General features: G+C 44.5%; 1 protein-coding gene across 1 annotated transcript in view; it reads right to left on the bottom strand.

Moving 5' to 3' along the window:
- LOC131911706 (ATP-dependent RNA helicase DDX19A-like) overlaps positions 1-6,732 on the bottom strand; it is a 29,275-nt gene extending 22,543 nt beyond the window's left edge. The window contains 2 exon segments of the mRNA XM_059263996.1: positions 2,898-2,946; positions 6,361-6,732. Of these exon segments, the coding sequence (XP_059119979.1) occupies positions 2,898-2,946; positions 6,361-6,417 (106 nt within the window). The 5' untranslated portion in view covers positions 6,418-6,732.
- Positions 6,733-17,240: the final 10,508 nt, after the last annotated feature.

Genomic DNA, 17,240 nt, shown 5'->3' with positions numbered 1-17,240 from the left:
GACTTATATAGTACTAAGGATTGGATCCAAGTTCCTGCATGCTATCTAGCAGCCTACCACCTAAGCTATATCTTCACCCCTACTTTGGAAATATCTGTAAGCCAGGCAACGGTGGCACACCACTTTAATACTAGCATTTGAGCCGGGCGGTGGTGGCGCACGCCTTTAATCCCAGCACTCGGGAGGCAGAGCCAGGCGGATCTCTGTGAGTTCGAGGCCAGCCTGGTTTCCAAAGCGAGTTCCAGGAAAGGCGCAAAGCTACACAGAGAAACCCTGTCTCGAAAAAAAAAAAAAAAAAAAAAAAAATACTAGCATTTGAGAGGCAGAGGCAGAGGCAGGTGATCTCAAGGCCAGCTTGGTCTGCAAAGTGAGTTTCAGGATGGTCAGGACTGTTACACAGAGAAATCCAAAAAGAAAGAAAAATTGTAAAAACTGTGAACGATCAGGTAAAGGTATTTGCTGCCAAACCTGCTGACCTAGTTCAATCGCCAAGTCACACCTGGCAGACACAACCAACTTCAAGTTGTCCTCTGACCTCCAAATGTGCACCATGACACACGTCACTCACACACACAGCATAATAAAATTTCTTAAAGACTTAATTTCCTTGTAATTATATAACGTCTATGCACATGAGTGCAGGAGTCCTTAGAGGCCAGAGAAGGGAGCAGTTATAGGATGCTGTGAGCCACCTGATGAGGGTGCTGAGACTTGGGTTCTGCAAGAGCAGTGAGAACTCTTAACCACTCTCCATCATACCACAATTTTTTCTTTTTTCAAATGCTTATACTCTTGACCTAGCAAATTTATTCAGGGTAAATTATTGTAGAAACACATTGCACAATATAAAGTACTTAGGCTCATGGTTATTCTAAGACATGCTGTTTATAATCATATCAAATTGAGACAAACCCTAGACTGATTAATGACAGATCAACATTGTGCAATGCTGTGCAGGTCAATATGGAGAGCATGCAAAGGAATATTGTTACACGAAACACAAAACCAAGTATACTTTGTATTATCTTGAAACCTCTCAGAGGTAGGGCATGATGGGAAGAGAAACCGGAGAACACAGACAATGAAAATATCAATCCCTATTTGTATTTTGCCTTTTATAAGGAAACTCTGGAATAATATTAAAAATTCAGTGCCAGGCCCAATCTATACACAATCTATAATCCTGGCACTTGAGAGGCTGAGGCAGGAGGAATGCTAAGAATTCAAGTCCAGGCTCAGATACACAGCAAGACCCTGCCACCAAAAATATATAAATAAACAACAAATAGACCTAAACAACTAAGCAAAATGAAACTAAAGTAAAATGTCACTAACAGTAGTTATTTCTGTTACAGATTTAACTGGGTACTCCTAAAATTCACTTATCCTGCCTAATCCCCAGTACCCCAGGAGGGAACCTTATCTGAAAATGGGGTTAAGTGTGCCCAACTCCAGTATTACTGGACCCATATAGAGAACCTTAGACTGAGGAGTGACGGAGCACTTGCCTCAAATGTTTAAGACTCTGCATTTGATCCCCAGCATTTCCAATCAACTAGTCAATTAACCAATAAAGAAAGGAATGCTATTTAGAAGCATACCATGTGAGATCTGGTAAAATCATTAAAACCCAAGGAACACCAAAAACTGCCAGCAAAGGCCTGGAATAAGGTCTTTCTAGAAGCCCTCAAAAATGACAAACTTTGCTGACACTTTGATCTTTGAATTCTAATCTCCTGAGCTTTGAACAATAAGCTACTGTGGGTTGGTTTCTGTTTGTTCTATTTTTTGAGACAGGGTCTCATTTTGTAGCTCTGGCTGGCCTCTAACGCAGAAATCCACCTGTGTCTGCCTCTTCTGGGAGAAAAAGCTTCCCCACTGTACCTGGCAGCTGTCATGGTTTAAACCACCCACCTTTGAGGTGCTCTGTTAGAGGAGCCCGGCAGATGAACACAGGGGGGCGAGGGACAACACTGAGCACTGTGGAATGGAGGCCTTGTACCTTTTCATACTGAGCACTGTGGAATGGAGGCCTTGTACCTTTTCATACTGAGCACTGTGGAATGGAGGCCTTGTACCTTTTCACACTTTCTGAGTTGATTTTTTTCATTCGTTTCTGAGACAAAGTATTGCTATGTAGTCCTGGGGCAGGTCAGGAGTGGTCTCAAAAACTTCAATAACCATCCTGACCACTGGAATCACAGAGAGGAGCTATCACGCCTGGCTTGAAACTAGTCATGTTTCAAAAGGTTTAAACATGAAGTAAACAGGAAAACAATCTGATAGTGACGTGTGTGTGTGTGTGTGTGTGTGTGTGTGTGTGTGTGTGTATGTGTTTTGAGACAGGGTTTCTCTGTGTTAGTCCTGGCTGTCCTGGAACTCACTCTATAGACCAGGCTGGCCTCAAACTCAGAGATCCACCTGCCTCTGCCTTCCAAGTGCTGGGATTAAAGATATGCACCACTAACCACCCAGCTGTGACTTTTTTTTTTTTTTTTTTTTTTTTTTTTTTTTGGTTTTTCAAGACAGGGTTTTTCTGTGTAGCTTTGGTGGTGCCTGTCCTGGATCTTGCTCTGTAGACCAGGCTGGCCTCGAACTCACAGAGATCCGCCTGGCTCTGCCTCCTGAGTGCTGGGATTAAAGGCGTGCGCCACCATCACCACCTGGCCCCAGCTGTGACTTTTATTTATAAGGCATCAGAAGCTAGAAATATCTGTAAAAACGTTCCCGCTTCAGAAATGTGCGCTAATTTCTGAATGTTCCTACTTTGGGCTCCATTCCAGGGCTGACATCTGTTGAGTGGCTCCAGGACAGTTCCAGTGCTCACTGCAGCTGTGAGCTGTGGCACACGCACAGGTGTAACTCTGGTACCTAGTCTGTAGTTACCAGTGACTCACCATTGGTGTCTGCTTTGACCTTTTCTTCTTTGATCTGCAAACTGCTCATCTGAGTAAGAATAAAAGGAAATGGTAAGCAAAAGACCCAACCAAGGAAGGCAGTGGGGCTGCCTGGGGAGCTAGTTTGTTCTACTCAATACACAAGTGCTAAAAGCCTGGGCAAAGACATCTCATGTTTCCTCAGCAGCAGAAAGCGGGGGGAGGGGCTGGAGAGATGGCTCAGAGGTTAAGAGCACTGGCTGCTCTTCCAGAGGTCCTGAGTTCAATTCCCAGAAACCACAAGGTGGCTCACAACCATCTGTAATGAGATCTGGCGCCCTCTTCTGGCCTGCAGGCATATATGCAAATAGAACACTATACATAAAAATAAAAAAACCTTTAAAATAAATAAAAAATAAATAAACATTTGCTTTTCTTCTAACTTACACTCTTTCTAGAACATCTCCAAGTTTTTGTTTGTTGGGTTTAGGTGATGCTAGGGTAAACAGAACTTGTGTCCTTAATGGCAGATGTGCTACTACTCAGTCATGCCCCAACCTCTCTAACCCCATTAACAGCAAATAAATTACAGTCCTCTAGCCTATCAACCACCTGCATGATAAGTAACTTGTTTAAAATGTATTAAAATAAACTGGGTGCAGGGAAACAGGCCTTTATCTAGCACTTGGGGGATGGAGGCAGAAAGAGCCGAAGTTGAAGATCATGAGTTAGAAGTGCTACATGAGACTTGCCTTAAAAAAAAAAAAAAAAAAAATCAATGCCCCATTAAAAATGAAAACAGAAACAACAAAAACAAAACTATTACAATCCTCTGGAAGAGCAGCCAGTGCTTTTAACTGCTGAGCCATCCCTCCAGCCCCTCACAAACATTTCTTATGTTCTAAAAACTGCTAAGAGTGTGACTTGACAATGGTAAGATGGTTAATCTTGACTGTCAACTTGATGGTCCTTAGAATCCACAGAAGACACACCCCTGAGAAGTTTACTTGCGGCAGAAGGCCTACACAGAGTGTGGGCAGCACTATCCCTGCATTAGGGTCCAGGACTGAATGGGAAGGTAAGGGAGCAGCAGCAATAGCCACACTCATCTCTCCCTTCCTTCCCTGAGGACCCCTGTGGCTCCCAGCACCATGCCTCCCCCATAACGGACCATGTGTCCTTCTTAAACTGGGAGCTGTTGTTCCTGTCACGCTTTGTCACAGCCAAGAGAAAAGCAGCTAATGCAGTATGTTATAAAATGTTTCCAGGGCCTAGGTCCGCCCCCAGACCCTAAATCAATGTCATGTGTTTCCAGGGCCTAGGTCCGCCCCCAGACCCTAAATCAATGTCATGTGTTTCCAGGGCCTAGGTCCGCCCCCAGACCCTAAATCAATGTCATGTGTTTCCAGGGCCTAGGTCCACCCCCAGACCCTAAATCAATGTCATATGTTCCCAGGCCCTAGGCCTGCCCCCAGACCCTAAATCAATGTCATGAGTTGTTGGTTTTTTGAGACACAGTCTCAATGTGGTAACACACAGCTTTCTCAGAAGGGCTAGACCAAGGATGTCAAAAGCAAGAATTTGTCAGCATTTACTCAACTGCATTCAAGCAAAGAACTGCTGGTGGACAAGTACACCTGTCTTGAGAGTGAACAGTAACCACCAATGGGAAGGCCAGCCAATCAAATGCCCACAGTCCTTTGTTCTAGATTCACCTTGGCACACAACCTCTGATGATTAATCTTGCCTCTCTGGACAGGAAATGCACACAGATCTATGTGGTAGACTGTGTATGTATGTTGGGGTGGTGGTGGGGGAGCATATCTCTAGATTTACATCAGCCTTCAGAGAAGCAGAATGGTTAGGTTAAATATCAAGGATGTTCAAGTGGTATTGGTAACATTCATATCATAACGAAATTAAGGACATACTTGTTTTTACCCCTGCAGTACGGGGTGTCCAACCTAGGGCCTTGTTCTGGCTAGGCAAGCATGACTTACAAAACTAAGTCCCCAGCTTTGGCTAGTACATTTTTTTTTTTTTTTTTGGTTTTTCGAGACAGAGTTTCTCTGTGTAGCTTTGCGCCTTTCCTGGGACTCACTTGGTAGCCCAGGCTGGCCTCGAACTCACAGAGATCTGCCTGCCTCTGCTTCCGAGTGCTGGGATTAAAGGCGTGCGCCACCACCGCCTGGCTGGCTAGTACATTTTAAAAACATACAAAGGTGGGTATGGTGGTACCCTCTTGTAATTCCAGTTAAGACAGGAGGATTACTGGCGTCAATGGATTTGAGCCAGACTGGACATCGGAGTGAGATCCCCTTCTCAAACATACACAATTAAATTGAAAACAGTTCCCAGTCACTATCTTTTAGGGATAATCTCACATTAAACATTAGATTTGAAATTTCAGACTGGAACTCTTGAGAGTGGGTAATTGCATGTCATCAAGCCTGATGAACTGAATCCATCCCTGGGACCCACACTGTAGGATGAGAACCTACCCTCACAAACTGTCTTCTGGCCTTCACACACACAAATACAATTAATGGTTAAAAAAATAAACACAGGAGCTACAGAGATGGCTCAGTGGTTAAGAGAGCCTGCTGCTCTTGCAGAGGTCCAGGGTTTGGTTCCCAGCCCCCACTGAGAGGCTCACTTTAGTTTCTATCTCCAGTTCCCCCGGGACCCACCACGGTCTTCTAATGTATGTAAGCACAAAAGTGACCCACAGATACACGCAAAACAAACGTAAGCAGATATTATTAAAAGAAAATATTTGAGGCCACCCCGAACTGAACAGTGATCTGCAGGCCATCTGGTCTGTGTCAATAACAAAGGCAGCAAGCCTGTAACTCCAACACTTAGGAGGCAGAAAGATAGCAGGAGTTCTTAAGGCTAGCCTCAGCTACATACACAGCAAGTCAGAGGCCAATCTGGACTAAATGAAACCCTGTCTCCTCGAACACACCATCACACCATCACCACAAAAAAGAAAAAAAAAAGTCTAAGAAGCAAAACTAAAGGTCACTAAAATATTAACAAAACAGTTTGTATTTGTAGCCATGAGAAGCATTAAAGCAAAGCAAACAAAAAAACGTTATTCTGGAGAGCTACAAACTGCCAACCACATTAAGCATGAACGTAGGAACTGTTAGGTGAAAAACAGCATAAACGCACTCAAAAACTGTCCCTTAACAAGGAAAAAGAGAATTTTATGTTGCCATGTTATAAAAGGTCAAGAGAAAGAGCCAGTTTGGGACATCGCACACATAGTGAGGGCAGAGTCACCACGGGAAAAACTTTTCAGTCCAAACTCGGATAAAGAAGCTCGCTGCGGGTTTTCTCCGCACTAGGTGCAAATCAACCAGCACTAAGCGACTGCCCGGCGCAAACAGCAGCGGCGCACGGGCCAAGCCGACTCAGGTCCCCGGGCGTGCTGGAAAGAGTGTCCGCCTCAGCCCCCTGTCCCTGCCAGGCCACTGACCGACTTGACAGCGGCTTCCTGCTCGTCCACCGCCAGCGCCCAGGAGTCGGTGGCCATGGTCCCCGAGGCGAGCACGACCCCCAGGGAGGCTCTGCACGCCGCCAACACCAGCACTGAGTCCCAGAACGCGCCAAGCGCCACTCAGGCGGAGCGGAAGAAGACGTGCGCGGAGTTGACGTCAGTTCCTGTCCCGCGCGGTCGTCTCCCACCCGCGCTCCGCCCACGGGTTGGTAAGCATGCTACTACTTCGTTAGGTGTGGTCTGATTGTGAGTTAACGCCCAAGAGAGTAGTTGCTGCATCTTTTCATTTCATACTAAAATAGTCCCTCCCTCTCTTTTGGTTTGTAAACTGGAACTCAGCTTCCCCCTTCACTTCTCAAGTGCCAGGCTTACACGGGATCCGACGCCTTCTACTGGCCTTTGCGGTCACAGACACACACTTACATACACATAATTAAAAATAAAATGAGCCGGGCGGTGGTGGCAACAGGCCTTTAATCCCAGAACTTGAGAGGCAGAGGCAGGCTGACTTCCATGAGTTCGAGGCCAGCCTGGTCTACAGAGAGAGCTCCAGAACAGCCAGGACTACACAGAGAAACCCCGTCTCGAAAAACCTGGTTACATCCTTACATGTGTGGGTATGTATTTAATTTTTGTTTTCGCAGACAAGAATCTCATGTAGCCCAGACTGGCACTGAACTCCCTTTATTCCTGCCTCTGCCTCCCAAATACTGCGATAAGAGAACTAGTTCACACTGTTGTGCTGTTGGGATACATTTTAAAATCATGATAGTTGTGTAAAGCTGTTTCAATGACTTGAAGAGACACTTCACAAAAAAAAAAAAAAAAAAAAAAAAAAGATGCTCTGAAAATAGTGTAAAATAAGACATGGTAGTGAACACCTTTAACTCCAGTACTTGGGAAGTATGAGGAAGAAGATGGAGAGTTCAAGGCCAGCCTCTGCTATATGAGACAGACCTAGTCTCAAAACAGATTTGGAGTCTGGCTGCCCATTGTCCTCTCTGTTTCGCAGTTTAGTTACCAAGCACAGCTGCTCTAGTACCAAGAACATGGTTCTTCAGTATATCCACTGGGACACAATTTTTAGAGCAGATATGGTGTGTGAGCACAATTAAGGAGTTTAAGTTTTGGCTTCACTTGAGTCTGCAAGACATTTAGTAGGTTTTGTTTTAGTTTTTTTGTTTTGTTTTGTGTTTTCAAGACAGGATTTCTCTGTGTAGCTTTTGGAGCCTGTCCTGGAACTCACTTTGTAGACCAGGCTGGCCTCAAATTCACAAAGATTCACCTGCCTCTGCCTCCCGAGTGCTGGAATTAAAGGCATGTGCCATCACTGACCAGCTGGTTTAGTTTTTTGAAACAGGGTTTCTTTGTGTAAGTAGCCCTGATTGTCCTGGAACTTGTCCTGTAGACCAGGTTGACTCAAACTCAGAGAGCCGCCTCTTTGCCTCCTGAGTGCTGGGACTAAAGGTGTGCCACCACCACCCAGCTTTTTTTTTTTTTTTTTAAGACAGTGTCCCACTTTGCAACCTTGACTGTCCTAGAACTCTCAGTGTAGACCAGGATGGACTCTGAGATCCAACTGCTTTTGTCTCCAAAGTGCTGGGATTACAGGCATGCACCACCACTCCTGCATTTAATGATTTTTTTTTTAAACCACTTCTTTCACACCACCTGCATCTACTATGAGGTTGGTTTCTGGCAGCTTAGGCTGAAGCCCCAGCTGGAACAATGAAACTAGTCAGCTATTTTTAGAAACAGCTATGGGCTATATCTTACCTTCTGCCAGAACATTCACTCCCGACCCACAGCTAGCCTGTATACTGGAAAAGGAGTACACCAGCTACAATCTACCCAGAATGAGTCCTTTTTCCACACCTGAGGCCAAAGAGAAGGCACTCTCTGATCATTCCTATCAAATAGTCTGCTCTGAGCTGAGTTCTGACTCAAGTGAACATGGTAACATGAGTTAACATCTACACTTGATAGTTGTAGAATATTGTTTTAAGGTGTGTTACTTTTGTTTATGTTGCATTTATTTAACTCTGAAGCTGTGTTACTTTGCCTATCTAAAACACCCGATGGTCAAATAAAGAACTGAACGGCCAATAGCAAAGCAGGAGAAAGGATAGGCGGGGCTGGCAGGCAGAGAGAATTTACAGAAGGAGCCAGAGATGGAGGAGGGAGAAAGGAGGAGCTAGAGAAGGAGGAGGACTCCAGAGGCCAGCCACCCAGCTACACAGCAAGCCATGGAGTGAGAGTAAGATTTACAGAAGTAAGAGAATGGGAAAAGCCCTGAGGCAAAAGGTAGACAGGATAATTTAAAGAAAACTGGCAAGAAACAAGCCAACCTAAGGCAGGGCATTTATAAGTAAGAATAAGCCTCTGTGTGATTTATTTTGTGGAGCTGGGTGGCAGGCCCCCAAAAGAGCAAAAACCAACAACACTTGATTGCAGCCAGAAGGCCTACAAGCAGCAGTAAGATAACATTTTTTAAAAACATTCTAAACCAAGCATGGTGATGTGTGCCTTTAATCCCGGTACTCGGGAGGCAGTGGCAGGAGAATCTGTGAATTCAAGGACAGCCTGGTCTACAGAGCAAGTCCCAGACAGAGAAATCCTGTCTTAGAAAACTCATTGTACACAATTTATTTGAATCATTTCTCAGCATCCCTCTGTCATCTCCATTTCCCAGTTGAGGAAACTAAAGTTAGAGAAGTTAATTCTGTATTGATTTTTTTAAAAGATTTATTTACTTATTATGTATACAGAAGAGGGTGCCAGAACTCATTACAGATGGTTGTGAGCCACCATGTGGGTGCTGGGAATTGAACTCAGGACCTCTGGAAGAGCAGCCGGTGCTCTTAACCTCTGAGCCATCTCTCCAGCCCGAGAAGTTAATTCTGACATCACACAGCCTAACCAACTGGCAAATGTGCCCACTGATTTCAGGACAACTCAGTTCTACAGCACAAACCCAAAACCTGGGAGTGGACATGGTTAGGTTTCTTCTTACTAACCAGTTCAACAAGCATGCATCTTAGAACCCTGATGGCATCTGACTGGCCAACACCAAATGAGCCAACCAATCACCGGAGGACAACACCCCTTTTCTGGGCACTTTTTACCCGCTCTTGGGCCTAGAACTGCCTCTGAATCACCTGCTGGGAGGGAGCTCTCAAGTTCTCACAGGTCTCAAGTTCCCTGACCTGTGAGAAATTTTGTTTTCATCACTGACTCCCAGACTCACTATTGGCTTCCCTGCAGCTGGCCCATGTAGGGCACAATAAATGGTGCTCCAGTTAAGGAGGGAGCACATCCGTAAGTGAATTTTCTGCTCCGTTACACCCCAGATGCCTCCACGTATAGTAAGTAACAAGACAGGGGGGAGTGACCAAATGACACAAAGATTCAGAACGTAAAGGAGAGACAGTACTAGGTGCTAGAATAACTATTTGACTCATAAAAGTGAAAAAACTTCTTAAATTTTTATTATATAAAAGAAGCTAGGCACAGTGGCACATGCCTTTAATCCCAGCACTTGAAAGGCAGAGGAAGGTAGATCTCAATGAGTTTGAGGCCAGCCTGGTCTACATAGTTCTAGGCCAGTCAAGGCTACAGAAAGAAACCCTGTCTCAAAAAAAAAAAAAAAAAATTGTATAAAGGGCTGGAGGGGGTGTAGCTCGATCACTGTAGAGCACTTGCCCAGCATAAGGGATGCTTGAATTTGATTCCCAGCACTAAGATTAACTGTATGAAAAAATGATTGTGAAACATTTTCCTGAGGATATGTAAAACATTCGAAGACATATTACCATGGCACAGTTCTTTGCAAGCCCTGGTGCTGCTTGCTATCTCAGAATTTAGTAGTAAAGACATGCTTCCTACCCTTGCTGTACTAGAGTACAAGGGAAAACATATACTAAAGAAGCAGTCCCCAAAGGGCATGAGGCAAATGAAGTAATGTTGAGAGTGTGGAGCCTGGAACCAGAAAGTCTAGGCTTATCTGGATTTGCCTCTCCGTAGCAGGAGTGTTGTAGGGCAATTCACCCAGCCTCTCTGTGTTCATTTCCGTAAAACAGGAATCATAACCTGTTTGTTGTGAAGAGTGGATGGGTTAATTTATTAATCTTGGAAGATTGCTTGAAAAATACTGTGTCAATAAGGGAAGTACAGGGCACTATGGAAGATTAAGACAGAAATGGAGTACACCTGAAGATTTTTACCACTGAAACAGGAAGAAGAGATCCAGTTCAAAGGTGGAGTCGTGGGATTGCCAGGCCATGGTGGTACACACTTTTAATCCCAGCAGATTAAAGGGAGGCAGAGGTAGGCAGATCTCTGTGCGTTCAAGGCCTACAGTGTTAGTTCCAGGACAGCCAGGACTTACACAGACAGAGAAACCCTGTCTTGAAAAACCAAAAAACACAAAAACACACACCCCAAAAAACTCAAAAAACCAACCAAACAAACAAACAAAACCAGAGAGATGGCTCAGAGGTTGAGAGCACTAATTGCTCTTCCAGAGGACCTGGGTTCAATTCCCAGCAACCACTTGGAAGCTCACACCTGTAACTCCAAGCTCTGACACCTTCACACTGACACACATGCAGACAAAACACCACGCACATAAAATAAAAATGATTAAAAAAAATGAGATCACCAATTTTTTGCAACATCTTGATGGCAGAGAAGGCCCACCCTGCAGGCTCCTCTGAGGCACACTCTTTTTTAAGAAAGACTTTCTCTGTGGAACAGCCTTGGCTGTCCTAGAACTCACTTTATAGACTAGGCTGGCCTCGCACTCAGAGATCTTCCTGTATCTGCTTTCCAAATGCTGGGATTAAAGACATGTGCCACCATGCCCAGCGAGCTTTTTAACTTTTTTTTTTTTTTCTGAGACAGTTTCTCTGTGTAGCTTTGCGCCTGTCCTGGATCTCGCTCTGTAGACGAGGCTGGCCTCGAACTCAGAGATCCGCCAGGCTCTGCCTCCCGAGTCCTGGGATTAAAGGCGTGTGCCACCACCACCCGGCTTTTTTTTAAACATTTAAAACATGATTTGTTTTTATTTTATGTATATTGATGTTTTTGCCTGCACTTATATTTGTGTGTTAGATCCCCTAGAACTGGAGTTATAGTTGTGAGCTGCCATGTGGGTGCCAGGGAAAACCTGAGTTCTCTAGAACAGCCAGTGCTCTTAACCATTGAGCCATGTCTCCAGCCCTGAGCTTTTTCTAAGAGAACAGGACTTGGAAGAGCAGGACTGACAGGTTGTCCTCTCCACTTGTGCTGTGCTTCCCAACTTCTGCACTGGAAGGCTCTATTTCCAATTTCCTTTCTTCCCCCACGTTCACATCGGCTAGAAGCTGGAGGTGAAAATCCCTACTTACCTTTAACTTGGGCAGTTTCCTTCCATTTTTGTTTTTGCTTCAGGTTGAGTGGGGAGATGTGGAAAAGTGAGAAATTAGGAAAATACACAAGCTCATCAACTTGTGTGATACAGCTCAGTTTGTGACAAGACAGAATGGAGCACGGTCTGGGGCGGGTGGAGCAAAGACGCATTTGAATGAAGCAGGTGCCTGGTGTGGAGAGCCCCTGGTCAACTTCATTTTGTACTGAACCGAACAAAAATGAAAAGTGGTTTTTGTTTTCTTCTTTTTAGATCCAGTCTCACTCTGACCTCAGTCCTCCTGCCTCGACCCTCTGACCATTGAGATTACAGGCTTGTGTCACCAAATACAGCTAAGGCTGTGTAACTCTGGTTGGCTTGGACTCTTAAAAATCCACCTGTCTGCCTACTGAAAACTAGGTTTAAGCCCATGCATTGCCACATCTGACAGGCTACTGTTTTGAGACTTGTGACACAGCAATGGACAACTGATCCAAAGGACTTGGTATTTTATTGGCTCAGGAGCAGGAAGCAAGACTCGTGTTGAATTCCAGGTTTCTAACTTGAACAATAGGCAACTGTGATGCCATTTTGTGAGGTCAAGTTGGAGGAGGAACTCAGAGCAGGGTTCAGGGTTTGGGTTGGTAGTGTTTGCTAGGCTCTGTGTTGTTCATAGTAACAGAACTAGAAAACATCCCAGGATAAGCAGTTGTTTCTCCTACCCTACAATTCAACAGTCAGGTCTTGGGATAGATTTTATTGGGGGTGGGGGGTTCGGAGTTCCAGCAGATAGAGCCATAGGATTGAACAAAGTTGCCTGTGGCAAAGAGGAGGAAATGGCCAAGAACTGAGGCATGAGGTGGTGAATAAAATCGTCAAAGAGCCTGAGACATGGTCAGAAAAAGACCAAAAAGTGAGTGTGTCCCAATGGTAAACACTAGAGTGGTTCTAGTTCCTGGAGAAAGTACTGTTGACTACTACTGAGAAATCAAATATGAATAGTAAGTGTGTTCCAGATTAGGCTTGCACAGGCTATCAAGTGTTCTTGACAAAGGACACTTTTTCAGGAGAGCTGTGAAGAGAACTACAGAGGGATTGGGACTGGAGGTCAATGCATGAAATCAACTCTTGTAAACTTTTGGCCATACAGCACAAGTGCTGGAACCGGATGTAGTGCTGTACACTTGTAAACTCTTGAAAGTCAGAGGAATGCTGTGAGTTTAAGGCCAGCCTGATCTTGTCTCAATAAGATAGGATCCAAAAAGATGGCTCAGTTGTTAGAAACGCTTACTGCTCTTGCAGAGGACCTAGGTTTGGTTCCCAACTCCATATGGTGGCTCATGATTGCCTGCAAGGAGTGTTCTCGGGATTGGATGCTCTCTGCTGGCCTCCGCAGGAACTGCACAAACAAACATACATGCAGACAAAACACCCATACACATTTAAAAATACGTATTTATTTAAAATGACTAGTAAATCTTAAAAATTAAAGTTTGTGTGTCGGTATGCACCATTGCCCCACTAATGAAGGACGACGCCTTGAGGCAGGTTTTCCACTGTTTAGAAGCGGGTTCTGGGATGAAGTGCCTTTACCCACTAAGCCATCTCACCAGTCATAGCTTGATAATTCTCTATTTAGCAGCTACTGCTGTCAGCAAAATGAACAGAACACACACACACATATCCAGGCCCATTTGGCCACATAACCTGAGTTGTCTTTTTTGTGTTTTGAGACAGAGTTTCTCTGTATTACCCTGGCTGTCCTGGAACTCACACTGTAGACCAGGCTGCCTGGAACTCAAAGAGATCTGCCTGCCTCTGCCTCCCAAGTGCTGGGATTAAAGTCGTGCACCACCACAGCCTAGCCTGAGTTGTCCTTTCAAGTGCAAATGGGTAGAACTGCCCTCAGGGATAATTATAACTAAACTCAGTAGACTGTTCTTAAATTGAAAACACACTGATAGGTTGTAAGAGAATAGGAAAGGCTGAAAACAAGAGCCGTCTTCTGGGGAAAGCTGTCTCTTACCTTGGCAAAAACTAGCCACAGTCCCAGGCTAAAAGGGCATGGAAAGGTCTGCTCTCTCATCCATGTCCCTCTTCTGTCCATGAACTACAGCTAAGGTAGAGGTGTGAGTGCTCCATTTGGATAGCAGGCGTGTCGGGCATCACTGTCAAGCTTCACCTAACCTTTTATTTTTGGTGAGACAGGATCTCTGTAGCCCCAACAGTACTCAAACTCAACCATCAGCCCCTCCAAGTGTTAAGATTACAGAGATATGCCACCACACCCAGCTTGTCCTCAAACATCTTTCCCCCACCTTCTATTTCAATTACCCATTCATAACTGAAACTACTACAGAGAAGCCTGGCCCCCTGGATTCTAAAGCCAGGGCAGTCTGGAGGCCAAGAAAAGCATGTGCTACCCTTATGTGTCTGCATCTTCACACTAGGTTTTCAAAGCTGTTCTGGGGAAGCCCTATCTCAGCTAACGGATTAAAAAAGCAAGAGTACAAGCGCCTCAGTATCAGTTGGGTTAATCTCATGCTCCAGGGTCCTTTATGGAAGACACTGCAACAGCTGGGCAACAGAATACAGAGTATTTATTCTCAGGCAGAGAAACCAAGTCATGTAAAATTGCAAGGAGTTCCTAGGAATCTGGTATCTCTAATGAGGACCAAGAGAAATTTGAAGAGGATCCCTTAAATCTTCATTACCTGGGGTGGTATGGGTGAAGGAGGCAGCCACTACAGTTCCTCTCTCCAACAACAGAAAGCCAGTTTCATTGTATTTGTGACTTAAGAATTTCTGAATGTTCTGCTAGGCTTCAATGTTGACAGTCTCAGCCTCCAGACCTGCTGGCTGCATCTGTTCTTCAGACTACCCAGCCCTGGCTATTGTCACAGCAGGACAGTGGACTATGACACAGTCAAAATCTAATGATCTTGGTAATTCCTGCCTGGAATGCCAGCACTCAGGATGCTGAGGCAGAATTGCTTTGATTTCCAGGCCAGCCTGTGTTAAATAGTGAGACCCTCTCTCAAACACAACAAAACATCTTATCCTGTGAATCTTGACTTTCCTCTCAGCCAGGTTGAGCACTTTGTCTTCCTAGCATATCTCTTTTAGCCTTGTCAACTTGAGTCAAAATGTACAAATAGCTAAGGCTGGCCTATTTCTATGTAACCAAGCTGGCTTTGAACTTAGCAATCCTCCTGCCTCAGCCTCCTAAGTGTTGGGATTACAAACATGAAACCACTTTACCTAATATTTTTTGTTCTAGTCTTTTGTTTCCTGAGACAGGCTCTCTTTGTAGCTGAAGATGACCTTGCACCCCTGATCTTCATATCACTTCCTAAACGCTGGAATTACAGGCATGTCCCACCATTCTAAACTTTAGTCTTAATATTCCTGGGCTGGGATCTTCCTGTCACAAGACTGCTTTCTCATAATACAAACCCCACTCCTTTATGAAACTTTCTCTAGCCTTTGGAAAGCTTTATATACCAGTCTTAGACACTGACTCAATAAAGAGGAAAGATCTACCTCCAGGCTACATGCCCCCACCCAGCCTCTTGTAGCGTAGGCTGCCCTTCAAGTCCTGGAACTTCCTGCTTTCATATCACAAATACCCAGATTACAGGTGTGAACCACCATGCTCAGCCTGTTTTTGTTTGAGACATAGATCAGGCTGACTTGAAACTAAAATCCCTCTTGCCTCGGGCTTGCTAATGCTGGGACTGACAGGTGTGGACCATCACTCTTGGTCTCTAAGCCCTACTGCCCAATTTATATCCTTTCTTTCCCCTAAGATTAGGAGGATGGATCTGCAGACTGAATTTACTGGCAGTGACCTTTTTCTGAGTAGTTAGCCTGAATCCTGTTTTACTGCAGTGGGGTAGGAGGTGTGTGTATTTGTGCCCCTCTGGCAAGTGAGCAGAATCCTGCCTCTATGGAGTTTTTCCAGTTACTCATGTTAGAATAGTACTAATTGAAATAAGACTAACTATAATTAGCCTAAGGCACAACATGTGACTTCACTTAATACCAACAACCACAAGATGCTACTTCCTTTTTATAATCATTAATGTCTTAGTAATATGAACACTTCATAATTAACATCAGTAAAGACTATGTCTCACCTTTAATCCCAGCACATGGGAGGCAGAGGCTAAGATCAAAGCCAGCCTGGTCTATTATAGAACAAGTTCCAGGATAGCCAGGGCTAAAGGAAAACCCTGCTTCAAAAAACAAAAACTACGTCTCAACAATTGATTAGATCTTATGTATACAACCAATAAATGATACTCTGAACAAAATACCCCAGTCTGGCATGATGGTGTGTACCTGTAATTCTAGCACTCAGGAAACTTGAGTTTGAAGCAAAAAAATAAAAACCCAGTAAAACCTATTGTTTATGGATAATGAACATCGTAAAACTTTCCATTAGACAAGAAGATTTCCTTCCCTGAGCGTCTCTCTTCTTTCCCTGAGTTTCTTTGTTTCTGGGTTCAGTTTATCATGTCATAGAATATAACTTTATTGAAGTCAGTAAAAGAATCCCTGGACCAAAGGCTCGGCAAGCTCAATAATTCTAAGACTCCTGACAGCTCTAAGCTGGCCTTGGGGAACAGGTGGTGGCAGGAATGAGTGTGGACTGTGAAGGAATATGGCCCACAGTGACATTCCAGAGTCATCCACAATTGTGGGTCTTCCACAATTGTGGGTCTTACCTTTTTAAAAGGTGTGTAATCCTTTGGGAGTACTCCAAGAAATTATTTAAATTCAAAATAATATGTCACAGACATCATGAAACCCAGCCAGTGAATCCTCAGAGGTGCAAGACACTAGGTTAAGAACAGCTGAGCTACACTTCACCAGAAGCCACTGAAGAGTCTGCTGTACACCTTCCCCATCTTCCTCTTCAGACTTAGCAAGAGTCTACATACTTCTTCAGTTATAGCCTTGGTTTTAGTTATTCCAGGTTTGGTTCACAGTGTTTTGGGAGGGCAAAAAATTTCTTCTCTCCTTTTAAAACTCCTACAATAGATCAAAGTTGGCCAAGAGTATACAAAGAATTCTATTCAGTCAAATGCCCATTAAGAGGAAGTGGCTGAACTGGCAGTCTGTTGGTCTCTCTGTAACATTAAGCAAACCACTCCCCTTTTTCAGGTGATGGAGCTGGCCTTAAGATCCAGGAACATACAAAAAGCCTCTTCCATGGCTGGGAATGATAGTTCTGTGTAAAGTGCTTACCTAGCATATGTGAGTCCTAGAAAGAGGAATCACTCCACATCCCAGTCAAAGAACTGAAGAGGATGACTTCTGGCTGGTTCGTCTCTTCTGTCCCTTTGTGGGCACCTACAGCCTAGCCAGGTGTGAGGAATTCTCCATGTCTACTGTTTGCTTTTACTACTCTACTCACAGGTGCCAAGTAAGAAAGGAGCAAATGCTTGATTATTTTTGTCTTGGACAG

This window comes from Peromyscus eremicus, chromosome 5 (assembly GCF_949786415.1).
Source record: "Peromyscus eremicus chromosome 5, PerEre_H2_v1, whole genome shotgun sequence".
NCBI lineage: Eukaryota > Metazoa > Chordata > Mammalia > Rodentia > Cricetidae > Peromyscus > Peromyscus eremicus.
This window is presented reverse-complemented; position numbering and strand designations above follow the sequence as displayed.